We start from the raw sequence: 14432 nt of genomic DNA, 5'->3' as shown, positions 1-14432 counted from the left end.
CTGTCAGTTCTGCGTACTATGTGCCCTGTCTCTTGTACAGAAAAACCGAGCATAGCCCTCTTCAAAGCACGCTGTGCAACTTTGAGCTTATTTATAAGGCCTATACGTAAGAGGCCGCGTTCCCGAGCCGTATATCATCAGTGGTAACACATACAGATTGTAGATTTTCGTCTTTATAGGCACTGAGATATTTAGTTTCCCGAATGCTGCCCAGCCGAGTTGGATTCGACCTCTTTCTCTACCTAGCTGAAACGTTGGTCCGAGGTAGACATACTTGTCAACAATCTCCAGATTTGAGCTCCTAACCGAAACTAGGTTGGGCGCAGCATAGACATTCGACAAAAGCTTCGTTTTTCCATATCGTTCACCCGAAGGCCTACCTTTTGGAAGATTAAGGTCTTCGAGCATTGTGCCGAGGTCTTCCAGTGTTTTTGCCATGATCAAACAATATCGTCGGCAAACCAAAGGTGAGTGATGTACTCGTCGTTGATGTTTATGTCGAATTCTTTCTATTCAAGGAGTTTGAAAGCGTCTTCCAATGCAGCGGTGAATAGTTTCGGAGGTCCGGAGATATAACATCTCCCTCATGTCTCGCTGCAGAGGAATCGCCCTCGTACTCCACTCCTATACTCGGACCAACATGGTGGCGTTTCTGTACAAGCACTTCAGCACCTCGATATGTACCGATACTTTTCAGAAACCGGCTTGTTCGGGAGGCTGGAAGTCATCGAAACTACGCGCGAGATCATTCGTGATAACTTTCGAAAACAGCTTGTAGACATGACTCAGAAGCGAGATGGGTCAAGTAATTCTTCAGCAAGGTTTAATCCCCTTTCTTGAAGAAGAGTACCACCACGCTTCTGTTCCATGCCTCTGGCGTTGTTCCCTGGAGTAAGACGAAGTTAAATAGTCTCTGAAGGACTTGACTTCAGTATCGGTGTTCCATCCGCGTTCAGAAGCTCCGAGGTTATTCCGTCATCACCCGGTGCCTTGTTGTTCTTTAGGTGTTTGAGAGCCATCCTAATTTCGTACAGGCTGATAATGCTGATATCCACAATATCTTCGTTGAGGTATATAGCTGTCCATAAAACTTTTCAATCTCACCCAGAATCTCGGCTTTTGTTGACGTTACACTACCTTCCGCAGTCTTCAGCTTCGTCAGCTAGCTTCGCCCAATACCTAGAATTGTCTCTTGCGAACACTTTCGAGCCTTGGTTCCGCTCTATCGCCTCTTTAATACTATTTGTATTAAAGTTACGAACATCATGTCGCAAGGACTTCCATATCTGTCTATTGAGCTGCCGATGTGCCTTAGCGTCAACGGAGATCTGCAATGACATTGAACGTCGTTCTGCCATGACGTTGAGGGTAAGGGATCCCTATGGATCCTTAGGGAGAGATCCCTATTACAGTTTTATTGTTTTTGGATTATTTTAATTTTGATATTCATTTGGATGTTGGTTCTTTCAATTTAATTTGAATGTTATAAGAATCTGATGTTGATGGTTACCATACCAATTTGTTAAAAAATTATAAGTATTAAATAAGTAGGTATATTCTAGTATTATTTAACAATTTTACAGATTTTGACTAAAATTGCATTGACAAAACAAATAAAATAAAATGAATAAATCAACATTTAGGTCAATAAAAGTGTGGCAAAATTAAACAAGTGTACTTATTCAATGGAAATATTCGTTTTTGTAATACCTTGGTTGAGGCAAAACTAAATAAGTGACATACAAAAACTAAATAACTGCAACTTAATTGTAAAATACGGTTGTGGCAAAACTAAATAATTACATTTTTATTTTTTTATTTAAAATAATACAAAGTAACATCATCGAATACTGTTGAATTAATAAAGGTAAATTTGCTGTATAAAATATCAAAAGACCTACAGTAAAATATTTTAACCCTTAAAAGTTATCGCCATTTTTAACGAAAAAAAACACAAAACCGTGAATATCTCGCAACTTTGGTTTTGTCAGTTATTTAATTCTGCCACGACGGTGACGATTTGTGGACCGAGGCCAACAACACACATACCAACATTGGATAGACGGCTGAATCTGATTGGCTGTTGGCCTCAGTACCATACTGCACACATGAGTGTGTAGACGCTTTCTGTGTGTGACTTTTAGTGAAATAAGTTCTATAAGTAGCGATGTCGTGGAGTAACGATACTGTATTAGAATTCATAGAACTTTACAAAAAGGAACAAATACTTTGGGATCCAAAACATCCTTTGCATAGAAATAGAAGTGAAATTACGGATGCTTGGCTTCGAATACAAATGTCTTTGAGCATAAATTGTACGATCCCTGACCTCAAAAAGAAAAAAGAGTCTCTGATGACGTCGTTTAGGATGCATTTAAACAAAAAGAAAAATCAAGAGGGCTATCACACGCCATGGTTTGCCTATCCGCTGATGGAAAGCTTTCTTGGCGGGAGATACGAATGCGACAGTACAAATCAAATGGAAAGCGAGGTATTTTGNCCGTCACCTTATATCACGTGATATTTTGTTTTCTTAAACAATATACAAAAATATTAAATCATTTTATTTACTTTTTAGTTAGTAAACTAATTCATTTCCCGGATTTATGTTACCTAAAAAGTTTTGGACATTGGCCAAACTATGGCAAATGTTATGCCAAATGACAACCAAGGAAGGACGCAAACAGCTGTGCGTTTACATTGTGGTTTACGTGTTGTAGGCTGCTCTGTGCGCACCACGTCATTGGTTGTGCGTAGCGCTTTATGTTTTATGGCTTTTTTATTAAAACAACTATAAAATAAATAGGACTTTGGCATTCTGACCTTCAGGCCCTATGGACCTTTGGATGTCGTATTAATGATGTTTTCGAGCAAACGTGGTGACTAAGACAGCGTTAATATTGTTGACTCAAAGTACCAACCTATCCCAACTAATCCCAACTAGTCCCAACTAATATTATAAATGCGAAAGTAACTCTGTCTGTCTGTCTGTCTGTCTGTCTGTCTGTCTGTCTGTCTGTTACGCTTTCCCGCTTAAACCTCGCAACCGATTTTGATGAAATTTGGCATAGAGATAGTTTGAGTCCCGGGAAAGAACATAGGATAGTTTTTATCCCGGTTATTGAAGCAGGGACGCGCGCGATAAAGTTTTTCTGTGACAGACAAAAATCCACGCGGGCGAAGCCGCGGGCGGAAAGCTAGTTGTTAATAAGTATTGAGTTTTGCATTCAATTATCTCTGGAAATGAAATTAGGTAGGTAGGTACCTACTACCTATAGGAATTTGATATAGTTATTATCACTGAAGTAAGACTTATACGAAGTAGTTAGTAATTATTGATAGATAGACGAGAAGTTATTATAAGTCGTGTGAAGCTAAACTTTTTTATAAGTTTTTTAAATTAGCCGGCTAATCGAACCATGACCTTGTTTTTCGGTGGTAGATGAGTTGAGTTGCATACCTGCCACTGTCACAAACTGTGGTCAGGCGGCGGGTAGGATATTATTAGTAGGTACCTATACTTATTCGAGTTAGAAGTAAGTAGGTAAGTGGTACTATGACTGAGGATTTTTTTAAGGTCCATGATGAGGTTTGATTTTGCCATGAGTGCCGTGGGGATAGGTATAGTTTAAATCCTAGTCGGGTCAATTCGTACCTGGGTGAAAATTCTGATACGTTAGGTACTAGGATAATTATAACGAACGAAACCCTTACATCGATCGAATGTTGACATTCTTGTATTTTTGTTCCAGTTCTTTGACACATCTTACAACTCGCTACAAGTGAGCGACCACAAAAGTCGAACCACCGCCCATTGTATTCGAATCAACGCAGATGGGTCGCCATACAAACCCGCTGGAAGCGCAGCGCAGTCCCAGAGCAAATGTGGTACTGAAATTTACATCAAGAAGAACCCATCAGACACATCGAAGTTGATAAAAAATAATGCTGAGAAGCGCGAAGCCGACGAATACGACCTATACGGCCAGCTTTTGGCGAAGAAATTAAGGAAACTGGATGAGCACCAGCGTGACGTCACTATGCACGAGATAGACAACATCATGTTTCGCGCCAAAATGCAGAGCTCGTCGCAGGCCGGCAGGTACTCCCCGCCTTCCCCGGCGCAGAGGAAAGTGAAGTCTCCTGTGTTCATTGTCACTCACTCTCAAAGCCGCCTGGAGTATGAAGACGAGAACGTACCATACCAAGATCAACTGCAGTGTAGTGTATGACACACCTCTCCTTAGGCATAGTTATACTTATAAGTTAGCTGTAAGCCATTTTAAAGTAGTATTAAACCGATCGTCGACCAATTAACATCTTTTATTCCATCTCCTTGGTCCCCACATTACATGGCGACCCTGCCAGTGCTGCCTTAGGGCAGTGCTGTGCACATAATAAAATGTTAATTTCGTGTACAAGTGAAAAACTAAAGTCGGACAATTATTTGAAATGATGATGTGGTAAATACTATCTACGATAAATAAAAGTAAATCAAGTGCGTTGGAGGAGACATTTTTATGGCAGCCGGGCGATGATGGTGCTCAAGGTTTTTGAAAATGAAGCTGAATTAATGGAATAAAGGCGAGTTATGCTGGGTGCCGGGCGATGGTAGGAGTCCGATGTCGATGATGTTTGTTGCTGGGCGCTGGGTGTTGTTAGAGCCAGGAGAAGGACATAGGATACTTTTTATCCCGTTCGAAATTAAAAAAAAGTCTGCTTATTTATTGCCATTAAGGCGGAACAAAGTTCGCCGGGTCAGCTAGTTTGGAATAATTGGAATATTCATAGATATTTGGATAGTCATTATTTTACATTGTATTTTACAACTACCTACCTAGTTGATTTAAAAATTTTACTCTTTACCAGCCGTTTTTTTTTAATCAGGCCATATTTCAATACGATCTACAGATTTATGTTTTTTCTAATAGACATAATAATATGTACTTATTTAGATCTAGTTTTATTCAGCAAAAAAAAAAACTTGTAACAAAATGTAAAGTGAAATATGTATTTTCAACAGTACATTACTCCGACATGTTCTATTTAATTGTATTAAATTCAAAATAAAAATGTATACTTAAAACAAACAATTGGAATCAATAACATAACAATAATTTTCTAAATTTTTATTCTATTTGGTTTAACTAATTTAAAAAAAAAATGATAACACTTTTTTTTTCTCAAAATTACGGGGGTGGTGTAGTGTATGACACACCTCTCCTTAGGCATAGTTATACTTATAAGTTAGCTGTAAGCCATTTTAAAGTAGTATTAAACCGATCGTCGACCAATTAACATCTTTTATTCCATCTCCTTGGTCCCCACGTTACAGCAGACCCAACCACCTTCTTAAGACTATTTCCTGCCTATTGATTTTCCTACCTACTTATTGATTTGTGGGTTATTTTTTTGTGGGTTCAATTCCCGCCTTAGGCAATTCGATTTTTTCAAGTTATTTATCATTTTCAAANTTTCCTAATTACTTATTGATTGTTCTAAAAATAGGTTACTTGTTGTTACTAGATTGTGCATAAATATTTTTATAGATTTTGATAAATAATTAATAAGTTAATTTATTAAAATGTGATATGAATAGATCTATTTTAAATAACTAGAACATTTCGTCATGGTGTAAGTACCTATATGTACCTACCTACCTACTTTTATTGCGTTAGTATTTTAGTAGTTTTGAAAAAAGGTGCATCATACTTATTTAGTTAAACTAGTAAAAAAATCTGATTATTTATAAAATAAAAATTGTTTCGGTAAAGGGTGGGACTTTTTATTTTGTAATGTGATTAATAAGAGGGCCCGCTGTACTTACTATCAGCTATCAGTAAGAGTAACCTAAGCACGAATTAACTCTTGTAATTGTCAATAATGCGGATTAATGCGTCGTTCCATTGTTTGTTAGGGCAATGGATTGTTTGCTGTCGCAAGATATTTTTTTTGTAATTTATTTGCGTGAAACTAACTATGAAAATAATGTTTAGCCTCTAGCTTTTGTCGAAAGACATCTTTTTATAGTTTATATAATGCAAATTAAATCATTCAAGATTGTGTTCAAGACTAGAACAACTTAAACTCAATAGCTAGGTACTACTACGAGAGTTATTCGTTCTTGGGGCACCCGATTTGTGAATTTCATAAATTAAGTAAGTACCTAGTTACATCTATACTTATAATAAATCTGTAGAGAGGTCAATTCTGTACATGAAATATATTTTCAAAATAACTATCAGGGGGTGATTAGTGATCGATACTGATGCCAAAAATGCAATCAGTAAAATTTTTGTCTGTCTGTCTGTATGTTCCTTATAGAAACAAAAACTACTCGACGGATTTTAACGAAACTTGGTACAATTATTCTTCATGCTCCTGGGCAGGTTATAGGATACTTAGGAATTCCCACGGGACCGGGAATTAGCGGGAAAATCTTTTTGTATGAAAAATCTAAACTGCTTAAGTTAGACGCTTGAAATTTGGCATGCAGGTACCTTAGTAAACTTAAAGCTTAGTTACAACAGGATATTGCAAAATTCCCACGGGAACGGCAGTTAGCGGGAAAAAACATTTGTATGAAAAAATCTAAACCGCGTAAGATAGACGCTTGAAAGGCATACAGGTACCTTAGTAAACTTAAAGCTTAGTTACAACAGGATATTGCAAAATTCCCACGGGAGCGGGAGTTAGCGGGAAAAAACATTTGTAAGAAAAAATCTTAACCGTGTAAGATAGATGAAGGGGGTAAAACGGGATCCACGCGTACGAAGTCGCGGGCGGCCGCTAGTATTTCAATAAAAATAGGTGCTCAGTGGAAACGGCGTGGGCAGGCCTCCCATTAGTTGGACCGACGATCTGGTGAAGGTCGCGGGAAGAGCCTGGATGCGGGCAGCGCAGGACCGGTCGTTATGGAAATACTTGGGGGAGGCCTTTCTCCAGCAGCAGTGAACGTTATTTGGCTGAAATGAACGAACGAAATAGGTAGGGATTTCCGAACGAAAGTATGAGAAAATGTCAAACATGCGTCAGTGATGTCAAACATTTCTTTTCTAGGGCTGAACAAACAATCGACAGTTAGATATTTATCGACAGTCGATCAATTTTAATAAATTAAATTTTATGTCAAAAACCCGATGTGTAACAAAATTCTTCATATACATACCTAAAATGTATACCTACATATTCGTAAATCGTACTTCATGTTCATTAAATACAATTAAAGTCATTAATTAAAACTTCCCCAGGGCCCCGATTGCGCTAATTTGTAATGTCTCTAATTCATTGGTGCTTCTTCTCCAGTTGCGCCAAAAATAAGAATAAGTACCTTCTACGTAGTTGCGCTCCGTTTTTCATTCCAATTGAGATGCAAATTCGGTATCGCAGTAAAGTTCACGCGCAAACAAAGACGAAACAACGGATTTAATTACTTTTCAAAAGTCCGAACCCTGGCGGTCTTGATGTACGCTGAGCGGGTGCCTTTTTGTCAGAGGGGCACAAGCAGTTAATTGTCCACTTGTTTATTTCTCTCTGTTTTAATCTATGTCTTACCTGCTTGTATACCTTTCTTGCAAATAAAAAGTTTTCTATTCTAATTTTTTCACTAAAACAGCAAATGTCCGTGAAGGCGTTTGATTCGAGTTTGACGTCTAGTCGCGTTGTAGTAGTTGAAAATATTTAGCGCAATCGGGGCACAGTATTGTACACAACAAAGTTTATTTTCCCCTGAGAGATGAGATTCTGGTAAACCTAATGAGGGTTTGCGCGAATGAAAGATCCGCTAGATGGCGGGACGTGGATGTGGGGTCTGACTGCTGCGTGATTGGTGGATTTTGACATATCTGTCAATGTCATGTCAAAAATAACCAATCATGCAGCATTTGGACCTCGCATCTACGTATTGCCATCTGGCGGATTTTTCATTCGCGAAAACCCTCATTAAACTACAACATTGACAAATTGTCTATGAACAGTATCGATACAATTAATGACAGTAAACATTGAGCAGGTACAACACTAACACAGCTGTTTTCCCTGTCACATACGCAGTGGTTTGTTTCACAGTTTGTTTTGCTTTTGCAATTGCAAGTTTTATCGTAAAATTAATTCTAAATGAGGTCTCTTTCAATAAATTGTGAAATTTTATTGTGATCAGCTGCTTAAATTAGTGGCATCATGGCTACTATGGTAAAGGAAAAACGTCGCGAGGTACGTAATACCAATATTTGACTTTGCCTGGTCTTTGTTCTAAAGTTGTATTTTGCGCAGCCTAAAATAAACCAGGTTCCTTTTTTACTTTTCCAGAAAAAGAAAACTAAACAGAAACATGAACCCAAACCTGTTTTCATTGCGGAATCTACATCAGCTGCTAATTTGCCTATTGTTGAAGAAATACAAATCTCCAAAGTTGCTGAGGTAACTTTAGGTGATGAATCGAAAAGCACAAGCTCATTGGAAGATAAGCTTAAATCGGAAACAGTAAATGTTATTGAAAAAGAAATCAACTTAGACTCTGATGCGTTTTCTAAAGAAGAAGAAGCCATACCTCCAGAAACTGGACCCAAAGAGATTTTATGTAAAGAAAAAAATGTTGCCACAGAAGCAATGCCATCGGCTCAATCTGCAAATGCGCCTGACCATGCTTATACTGACTTGAATTTAAAATTGGAAAGAATGTGCATACCAGTTAACCCAGTTCCAGTATCTAAAGAAAGGGAATTTTCAATGGGGGCAGAAAGTGCTTACTTGGTTAAAGAGGTGACAGATCAGGTAGTTGTATCTACATCTATAGTTCCATTATCTAATGAAACTTTAATGGACAATGCAAGTGCACATATAGTTTCTGAAATGGAAGATATATCACCATCAGCCCCAACGTTAGAATATTCGGAACCACAGGTTTTTTATCAAGAGGAAGTGATAGCGCCTGAAGTTCCAAAACTGACGAGTTTACCTCTGGAAGAGGCCATCAGGGTGTATGGAGGGGCAGAAATGGCTGAAGTCATGGCAATGAGTGAGAGAGAGGAGGCTATTGTAGAAGCTGGTGACATGAGTGGCCCAGAACACCCACTTGTTGATTTCCTATCCACATTCAAGTATGTATAAATATAAATAAATCACTATGAAAGCAATCTACATAGTTGGCTATATAACTATGTAGATTGCTTTTTATTAACTTTTTTAGTAAACAAATTATTATTGGTTGCACCATATTGTAAAATGCAAATAACAATAAAAGTCCCTCATTAGCTTATCTTGGTAGTAAGCATTTATAGTTTCATGATGCAATCATATGGCAATTTACAATAACTTTCTACCATGTTTTGAATATTGATTGTTTTCAGGTTGATTCTACTTTATTTAGGCAGAACCTCTTATGAAAATGTTACATTTGATTCCAAGGCTGGGTTGCACCATCTTAGTTTAACTTGGAAAAACTTCAAAAATCTGTTACACTCCGTACAAAAAACACATGTTATTTTTAAAGTTACGGTCAAACTTAGGTGGTGCAACTCAGCCTCAATCTAAAATTGTATAATTTGCAGGCGTTCCTTGATAGCATTAGAACGAGAACGCATCCAGCTTTCGGTGAGCTTTGCAGAAGAAGAAAAATATAGAAATTCTCTTTGGAAGATTGAAAAGCAGTACATAAACCATTATGAAAAGTGTAAATGTGGTGAGGGAATATTCTTCAAAGCCACATATGAACATGCCGAGTTCCAGAAAGATAAGCTACCGGTGGCTCGCATGAAGCTTGAAAGTATAATGAGGGATGTCCAGGATTCGTATTGTCTTCATCAGCATTCAGCTCTGTTGGCACATTGTCAGGTATGGAGAATGGAGGTGCCAAGTGTAAGTCTGCGGGCACGAAACTGGCGACGGCCGAGCTATGGGTGGGTCTACTGTCATATTAGTTAGTTTTGCAGGGCAATCGAATACCGCACTTAGCCTCATGATTGAGCCATTGTGCGCGATTTTTGGTTTATCTTCCTACTCCAACCACCCCAGATCCCCCCATAAGGCGAGCAGCCCGTCTAGGTTGCTACAGGCCTCCTGCAGCGACGATGGTTATCGAAGAAATTGAGCCTGTTGTTCTTCTCCGCTACTGCAATGAGCACATGCTGCGGTGTTTCCTCTGCCTCCATGCATCCCCTGCACAGTGGGCTGTCTGTAACACCTATATTGTGAAGGTGCTTGTTTAGCATACAGTGTCCGGTTATGACACTCAGGACCTTGCGGATGCTGTCCCTGTTTAGTCTGGTGAGGCTGCGGGAGAACTTTTTCGATACGTCCGGAACCGCATCTTTTGTTTCCCTGCATCCTTCGCTATTTTTCCATTCTGTGTGGTGTTTTTCTTCTGTTTTACTGTTATATGATACTGTGATACTGTCATGTTGTTGTATGTATCGCCCCGCTGTCTCAATCGCACGACCCTTCGCCAGTTTCGTGCCCGTAGACTAACTTCTAAAATTTCTTTAGTGTCCAACAACAGAGATAAACTTCTCTTCTGTACTAAAACCTTTTTCATTTTGTTTTTTACAGATCGAAGAGTTCATATCAGAAGTGGTCGTCCGTAACAAAAGCGAAATCCGCGAAGCGCTTTCTTTGGTTCTGCAAGCGCTAAAGTTGAGCGACAACGCGCCCGGCGTGTTATCGAGCGCGCTGAGGCGCTGGGCCGCGGCGCTGGCGGCCGCGCTGGTGGACCGGCGCGACCCGCGCCAGCTGCTGTTCCTGCTGCACCATCTGTTCAGGTGCGTGCTGCACAGTGACGTCACTCGCTGCAGTGAGCGACACGCGCTCGGCGTGCTATCGAGCGCGCTGAGGCGCTGGGCCGCGGCGCTGGCGGCCGCGCTGGTGGACCGGCGCGACCCGCGCCAGCTGCTGTTCCTGCTGCACCATCTGTTCAGGTGCGTGCTGCACGGTGACGTCACTCGCTGCAGTGAGCGACACGCGCTCGGCGTGCTATCGAGCGCGCTGAGGCGCTGGGCCGCGGCGCTGGCGGCCGCGCTGGTGGACCGGCGCGACCCGCGGCAGCTGCTGTTCCTGCTGCACCATCTGTTCAGGTGTGTGCTGCACAGTGACGTCACTCGCTGGCTCTGCAAGCGTGCACCTGAGTAATAACGCGCCTCGCGCTGTGCAACTGGTGTGAAAGGTTTTCTGGAGTATAGGATGTTTAATGTGTTGCAACTATCATTTATTTATTCAACTACACTTAATTTGTATACGACATAGATGGCTTCGAACATGTTATTAAACAGTATTAAACAGCTGCATTTAAAGCGCAACGGGACTATTCCTACCTCTCGTTCCCACCGCTGCAACTCCTGTGTAGCAAGGATCTACAGCTTGACCAAGCCAATAAAAACCCAACCAGTGAAGGTCAAGTTTGTCCCAGGGAAAAGAAAAACTATCATTGGACCCGCAACGAATTTAGTCAGAAGAACATAGGAGGAGTTCGAAGTTAAGGTTCGACTTCCCTCCGTTGCAAAGCGGATGACAGGTGACAAACAAAGGTTTAGTAACCTTGAAAAGATATGCACCACGGACAATACACATCAATTAAAGGGGCCTATCTTATGAGCTATTGGCTACCTGCCAATAATATTTTAAGCACAAATGAAATAACGAAACTATTGGCGTAACGTTGCAGGCAAACCCGGTCCGTCCGCTGGGCGGCGAGTGTCGTAGACTTGTCGGCGCCGGACCACGTGAGCGCGGCGCGCGTCATCGCGCTGCTGGACGTGCTACTGACGCGCCCGCCGCTCGAGTGCGCCGTGGAGTGCACTGAACGTACGCTCCGTTTTATGACTACCACCTACCGTAGGCTGTGATTATTCGAGATAATTATATATGTTTCAAATTGGCCTACTTTTGTTTTGTGAAAATATTCGTAAAGCCCGGTCTGTGAGCACGTAGAATCTTGTCCAATGACCCCAAGCTACCCATCCTTAACGCTCGCGCGTAATGAGGATCAGTACTGTTGTAGAAAATTCAATAAAACTAGTATCTACGTTAATCTTTAAGACATAAGAAAGATATATCTTTTTGAATTATCCAAATCGGACCATTACTTACGAAGATATTAAGTAATAAACATAGGCCGTTTTTGCCGCTAAAAGTCAACGTACGCAAGGCCGCGTGACGTCATTATATCCGAATCGAGCGCAGCCGGCGTACTAATGGGATGGAAAATATTTTTTTCCGGCTAAACTATCAGTTTTAGAAAAAAACTTTTAATAACATTTATTCTTCAAAATAAAGTAACCTATCGACCAGTAAATAATAATAATAATAAGGTTTATTTATTTCTCACACAAAAATACAGGATACAATATACAATACATTAAAGAAAACTCATTAATGATTGTGTGAGACCGGAGCCTGAGCTAGGTAAATGAATACCTGTGTTACAGGTCACCGGGCCCCCACCACCACGGATTTGAGCAAGTATGTATAGCTAGCAAAGGCGAGAACATAAAATACTAATAGATTAAATAATTTCTACAAGAGAAATGATAATCTAACCAAAATTCTATATTAAAAATTATATTAATTTAAATTGTATTATCAGATATAAATTAAATTGAATTGAAATATTAACAAAATTGAAATAATATAAATGAATTTATAAATTAAACAATAATACTGTAAAGTTTCATCAAAATCCGTTCAGTAGTTTTTGCGTGAAAGAGTAACAAACATCCAGACATCCAAATTTTCGCATTTATAATATTAGTAGGAAGGATTAGTAGGATTTATTTGTATACGACATCGATGGCTTCGAACGTGTTTAAAAACAAAATAGGATTATCAAACAGCTGCATTTGAAGCACAAATGAAATAACGATACTATTGGCGTAACGTTGCAGGCAAACCCGGTCGGTCCGCTGGGCGGCGAGCGTCGTGGACCTGTCAGCGCCGGACCACGTGAGCGCGGCGCGCGTCATCGCGCTGCTGGACGTGCTGCTCACGCGCCCGCCGCTCGAGTGCGCCGTGGAGTGCACTGAAGGTACGCTCCGTTTTATGACTACCACCTACCGTAGGCTGTGATTATTCGAGTTAATTATGTATGTTTGAAATTGACCTACTTTTGTTTTGTGAAAATATTCGTAAAGCCCGGTCTGTGAGCACGTAGAATTTTGTCCAATGACCCCAAGCTACCCATCCTTAACGCTCGCGCGTAATTATGTTGCTGTCGCGCTCGCACACTCACTGCAGGCGCCCGTCGAACAGTCAAGGATGAGAATGGATAGCTTGGGGTCATTGGACAAAATTCTACGTGCTCACGGACCATCAGACTATAGTCAATATAAAAAATGTGCACGAACTACGAATATTGCATCGTGTTTATTGAAAATATTTTAGCTAGCTTCGAGCATGCAACGCGAAATCTAGTTGTGGAAAAATATGGTATTGTAGCATGCTCCATAGAGGCTGAACCATGCTAACTTGAATGAGACTGAGACTGCGGTTATGTGACCTTTTGTAGCCTGGAGAATGGTCGTAAACTCAGGTGGGCGGAAACACAAGCTTGTAATAGTTTGAGTTCGAACCTAGTTTCTCATTTATGAGAATATTTTTTCAGAATACGAGCCAAATTGTTCTGACATTGACATTGTCACGACAGATAAAGACGAAGAGTGGGAAGAGGTGGGCAAAGATGGCGGCGGCGGCGCCGTGAGCGACGGCTCGCTGCGGGAGCGGGACATGCTGGCGCTGCTGCGCGCCTTCCCGCTGCGGGAGCTCGTGGCCAGGCTGGCGCTCGTCACGCAGGCGGTGAGTGTGCGGGACACCGGCCCGGCGGAGGGACAGGGGACAGACGGCGGCGGCGGCGCCGTGAGCGACGGCTCGCTGCGGGAGCGGGACATGCTGGCGCTGCTGCGCGCCTTCCCGCTGCGGGAGCTCGTGGCCAGGCTGGCGCTCGTCACGCAGGCGGTGAGTGTGCGGGACACCGGCCCGGCGGAGGGACAGGGGACAGACGGCGGCGGCGGCGCCGTGAGCGACGGCTCGCTGCGGGAGCGGGACATGCTGGCGCTGCTGCGCGCCTTCCCGCTGCGGGAGCTCGTGGCCAGGCTGGCGCTCGTCACGCAGGCGGTGAGTGTGCGGGACACCGGCCCGGCGGAGGGACAGGGGACAGACGGCGGCGGCGGCGCCGTGAGCGACGGCTCGCTGCGGGAGCGGGACATGCTGGCGCTGCTGCGCGCCTTCCCGCTGCGGGAGCTCGTGGCCAGGCTGGCGCTCGTCACGCAGGCGGTGAGTGTGCGGGACACCGGCCCGGCGGAGGGACAGGGGACAGACGGCGGCGGCGGCGGAGCGGGACATAAGATTCTTTTCACACATTATGTCTCGTATTATGATAAAAAAGTAATATCATCCGCTTCAGCGTCTAACAGCATTTTTTGGTTGCCTAATTGAGCGAACAAAAACTA

The 14432-nt window shown here is 41.9% G+C and overlaps 1 protein-coding gene across 1 annotated transcript; it reads left to right on the top strand.

Moving 5' to 3' along the window:
- The first annotated feature begins 2027 nt into the window (after positions 1-2027).
- Positions 2028-5583, top strand: LOC114362146 (uncharacterized). Its single transcript, XM_028317426.1, has 4 exons — positions 2028-2491; positions 3753-4220; positions 5339-5397; positions 5495-5583. Exons 1-3 carry the CDS (start codon positions 2168-2170, stop codon positions 5354-5356), a joined length of 810 nt encoding a protein of 269 aa, XP_028173227.1. The 5' UTR covers positions 2028-2167; the 3' UTR covers positions 5357-5397; positions 5495-5583.
- The last annotated feature ends 8849 nt before the right edge of the window (positions 5584-14432 follow it).

This window comes from Ostrinia furnacalis, unplaced genomic scaffold (assembly GCF_004193835.3).
Source record: "Ostrinia furnacalis isolate ACB-3 unplaced genomic scaffold, ASM419383v2 OfSCF6232, whole genome shotgun sequence".
Lineage (NCBI taxonomy): Eukaryota > Metazoa > Arthropoda > Insecta > Lepidoptera > Crambidae > Ostrinia > Ostrinia furnacalis.
The sequence above is the reverse complement of the archived record's forward strand: the minus strand, read 5'-3'. Positions and strand labels throughout refer to the sequence as shown.

Bases quoted from the DNA above. Each gene is read 5' to 3' on its own strand.
- LOC114362146 (XM_028317426.1), top strand. From the start codon at position 2,168: ATGTCGTGGAGTAACGATACTGTATTAGAATTCATAGAACTTTACAAA.